The 3919-nt window shown below is 43.5% G+C and overlaps 1 protein-coding gene across 1 annotated transcript in view; it reads right to left on the bottom strand.

Annotated features, from left to right (window-relative positions):
- CFAP47 (cilia and flagella associated protein 47) overlaps positions 1 to 3919 on the bottom strand; it is a 757346-nt gene that overhangs the window by 82699 nt on the left and 670728 nt on the right. Inside the window, exon 60 of the mRNA XM_014520638.2 lies at positions 3238 to 3396. Coding sequence (XP_014376124.2) covers positions 3238 to 3396 — 159 coding nt within the window. The remainder of the gene's footprint in view (positions 1 to 3237; positions 3397 to 3919) is intronic.

The raw sequence follows: 3919 nt of genomic DNA, 5'->3' as shown, positions 1-3919 counted from the left end.
CTGCTGAATGAGCTAGACTGAGATCTTTTAAAGTGTAGCACTGCTTGAGAGTTTTTGCATCTCAAGGGTTTATTCTTGTCCAAATAATTTAAATACTGAAACATAGTAATAGCTGTTTAAATCTAATCTGCCTGTAATTATCCTCATCTATCTTTGGATATAAAAATGCTTAATACACATCACATGTACAACTTTGATAAATCACTCTTTCAGGAAATAAATTAAAAATAGTGTGCCAAACTGTTACCTTCAAGTTTTACACTTTTATTTATGTTATTACTGGTCACCTGCAGACCATTCAACTAGTGCCATTACATTTTATCAGTTCCACCAAGGAATGGATTGTAATAATAGTTTAATATCATTGACAACATTCAGAAAACTATCAGAGCCATAATTGATCCTAATACCATTGAGGTCAACAATTTCATTAATACATTTCTGTCCAGAAAGGATTCAGCATCCTAAATCAAATGCCCTGCAATACATGCAGAAGCTAGTATTAACAAACATGTAATACTGTTCTTATGAACTAGACTACCAGTTACATACTAATCTTTCAAAACATTTTCCCCCTCAAGGCACATTATTCATTTAAAGCAAATGCTACAGCTTGTTGCAAAATGGCTATTAAAAATGGCTTATGTTAATATATGATGCATTTGTATGGACCACTGTCATGTTATTTTGTCATTAACAAACACAGTACCATAGACTAGCATTTCAGGATCAAATAAGTTATGCAATCATATTTACAACTCTAAATACAGACAGGATTATGTTTTGGAGATTACAAATCTTACTTTACTAGATTGACACCAATTGATTTTTTAAATTTGAATATAAAAATGAGGCTAAGTACAGCCATTCAAAAAGTTCAAGGCGGAAGTGCTCTAAGTATCATGTTTTACTTAAAGTGTTTTAGGTTAGATCAGAAGCAAACTGAACAGATATATTTTTACTGTTTGGTGGGAGGGGCTTGGAGCCTGCCCATAGTAACTGAGGCTAGCCCATAGGGGGCACTGTCACATGCCTCCCAGCATGTCCTGTGGGCCCCCTGGGCTGCCAAAGACTCCTGAGCAAAGCAGAATGGGAGAGCCACCCTTGGTTGGCTGCTGGGCATGGGCCACCACGCTCCCAGCCCCCTACCACATCATCATGGACCTTCCTCTGTGCCTAGCCCTAGGTTTCAAGAAGAGGCCCAGGGTGAACACAAGTGCATGCCATCATGACTTGCATGTGCCTCTGTGTCCTGGCCAGCCCTCACCCCTTCATGGCATCCTGCCACCCGCAGTCAAGCAGGCAGACCCAGCAGCTGTGGCAGGTCCTGCTTCTTGCCCTGTGTGACTCTCACCAGAGGCTGAGGGACATCACGCATGCCCATCTGGATCCGATGTGGCAGTGACTTTCCATGGCATGCACCCTCCTGCCCACAAGCCATCAGCCCAACATTGCTACCAGACCCTGGCTGGACTCCAATGGGGCTGTGCCCTTGTGTGGAACCCTGGAGCTCCCTGGGAGAGTGTGCAGGTGCCAGGGCCAGACTTCTGCATGGCTCTGCCCATGCACTTGGGTTTCTCCTGGACTATGTGTCAGGTCTGTGGGATGCTTTGTGGGGAGGGGAGGGGGACATGACCCAGGGATGCAGGTGCCATGGTGTCAGGGCTGATGCAGAGAAACAGTCCCCTCACAGCTGTGAGCTGTGGCCCACTTCAAGCCTGGCTACAGCTTGCAGCTGGCTGGAGGGAGGACATGGGGCTGGAGACAGAGGCTTTGCTGACTTGGGTCAGTGACAAGATGGGGATGGGGATGGCCCGGTGCTTGGGTAAAGCAGATGAGTTCTGGCTGAGGCTAGAGTGCTGCCCTGTGAGGGGGAAGTGAGGGGGGTGCTGCAAAGCCCCACAGGATGCCAGCAGAATGCAACCTAGCTAAAGTCGTGATGGAATCTGGTACAGACATTCGAAAGAGCACTCTAACCTAAAGTGCTTTAGTCTGATACCACATCCATCCAGGTCTATCTTAGATCAGGATCTGCCATTTTTAAAGCACTCTATGCATGGTGAACTTATGGCTGGTTACAACTGTAGAACATTTATTACATAAGTATAACATCTGTAACTAGCCAAGATTTTTGTGGGTGATATCTTTTATTGAATCAACTGCATGGATAGGATAAAGTCAGACAATGAAAGGTACTTTTCATCAGGTCTGTGAAGGGAAGCATATATAATAATGGTTAAAACAGTGGGAGAACTGTGAAACGGGAGAGGGAAGAATTTCCCAGGGATAGCCCTTTTCAGGTTTCAGAAGATGTCAGTGTGGTCTGGCTTGTTTTTTCTTTAGACTGTGGATTTTCCATAGGTACAGCCTATTCTTCACATAACCAGTGTGTTGGTTAAGCTATACTAAATCAATTAAGTGGCCTGTGGGACGTCACTAACAGTTCACTCTCTAATCCCTTGCTGTTTCTATACACAGTACAAGAAAATACATCTTGCTAGAAGATCTGAAGTCTGTGACCTTAGACACTTGGCTCTTCTGTCCAATATACATGTGTTAAACTGACCTAGCAGACAGGAAAAACTATTCATTCTCCATATAGCAGTCGTTCTTAACCTTTTGACATTCAAGAAACCCCTCATTAGACTCGAGGCAGTCCTCTGAACATGCTAGCTCTTAAATTTTACTTGTTTCTTGACTTTTGAAAAATAATAGAGAAATTCTTCTGTTGCAAAGAACTCCAAAAGAACACAAATAAGTTAAAATATTTTTGATACTGTGAATTCCTTTTCGAAATCTCAGGGTTTATCTTGTGATCATATGTAGGTGTTTGTGTGCCTCACAGCACTAATATTGAGTGGCACCCCACAGCACTCTTAAAAGGATCTTGCAGTTCCCTGGTTGAGAATAACTGTGATAAAGTTTCACAGTGAATTGCAGAAAAGATACTTAGCAAAGGAATTTCTGTAATGTAATAAGGAATAAAAAGATTCACAGGGCTTGTTTCAAGTGGTACAAAGCAACCACAAAATAAAATTTAACCAGCCATTTGAATTAATATTTGGATGGTATAGAATCACAACATCCATTCTTAAATTTACTTTTTAGCTAAGTTGTTTTCTTTTTTAATTAGTTTTGGCAAAGATAGAGCCAGGTCCTATACAGTGCTTTAACAATTACATTACTTTAATACCCACTGCAAATAAAATAACTACTATGTTTGTTGTTCTTTCTTACCGGCAGTGACTTGAACTTCATCTTGGATGCTAGATGACTTATTTGTTGTGGTGGTAGCATTTCTTGCTGTTGGCATAGAGGTTGTTCCAGGAACTACACCAGTTAATAGAACCTCTACTCTCTCTTCTACTCTCTGTCTGGCTTGACAGCGTACAACAGCTATAGAAAAGAAGGATCCATTTTTATAAAATGTTGCTTTCCAATACCACTTTCCTGATTTTAACAAAATATCTAAACGTAAGAGGCATCCTTAGAAAAAAAAATATGCAGACATTCCCTGCCCTGCTAATTTGCAGTGCGAAGTGAGGGGGTGAACTTGGAGGCGGGACAGGACTTGTTAACCCCAGAAGATCCCAGGGTCAAAAAAGCCCACACCTAAAAGAAGTGGGGTGGCACACATGGTGGCAGCGCTCACCTCCCAAAACTGGAGCCTGGCCAACTGGAGCCATGCTCTGGCTGCCTGCCAGCCAGGCTCCTTGCTACAGGATCACCGTGGCTGCAGCTTCTGGAGGCCCCCAGAACCCCAGGTAAGGCTGCTGGGCCCAGCACAGTTGGTGACCCCAGCCTTCCCTACCCCACCCATGGTAAGGTACCGCATGCCAGAGCACACATGGCATGGGTGCTCCCTGAGCACAAGTAGCAGCAGCACACATTGTGCCACTGCTGTTTGTCCCCCAAGGAA

Source organism: Alligator sinensis, unplaced genomic scaffold (assembly GCF_000455745.1).
Source record: "Alligator sinensis unplaced genomic scaffold, ASM45574v1 scaffold243_1, whole genome shotgun sequence".
Lineage (NCBI taxonomy): Eukaryota > Metazoa > Chordata > Crocodylia > Alligatoridae > Alligator > Alligator sinensis.
This window is presented reverse-complemented; position numbering and strand designations above follow the sequence as displayed.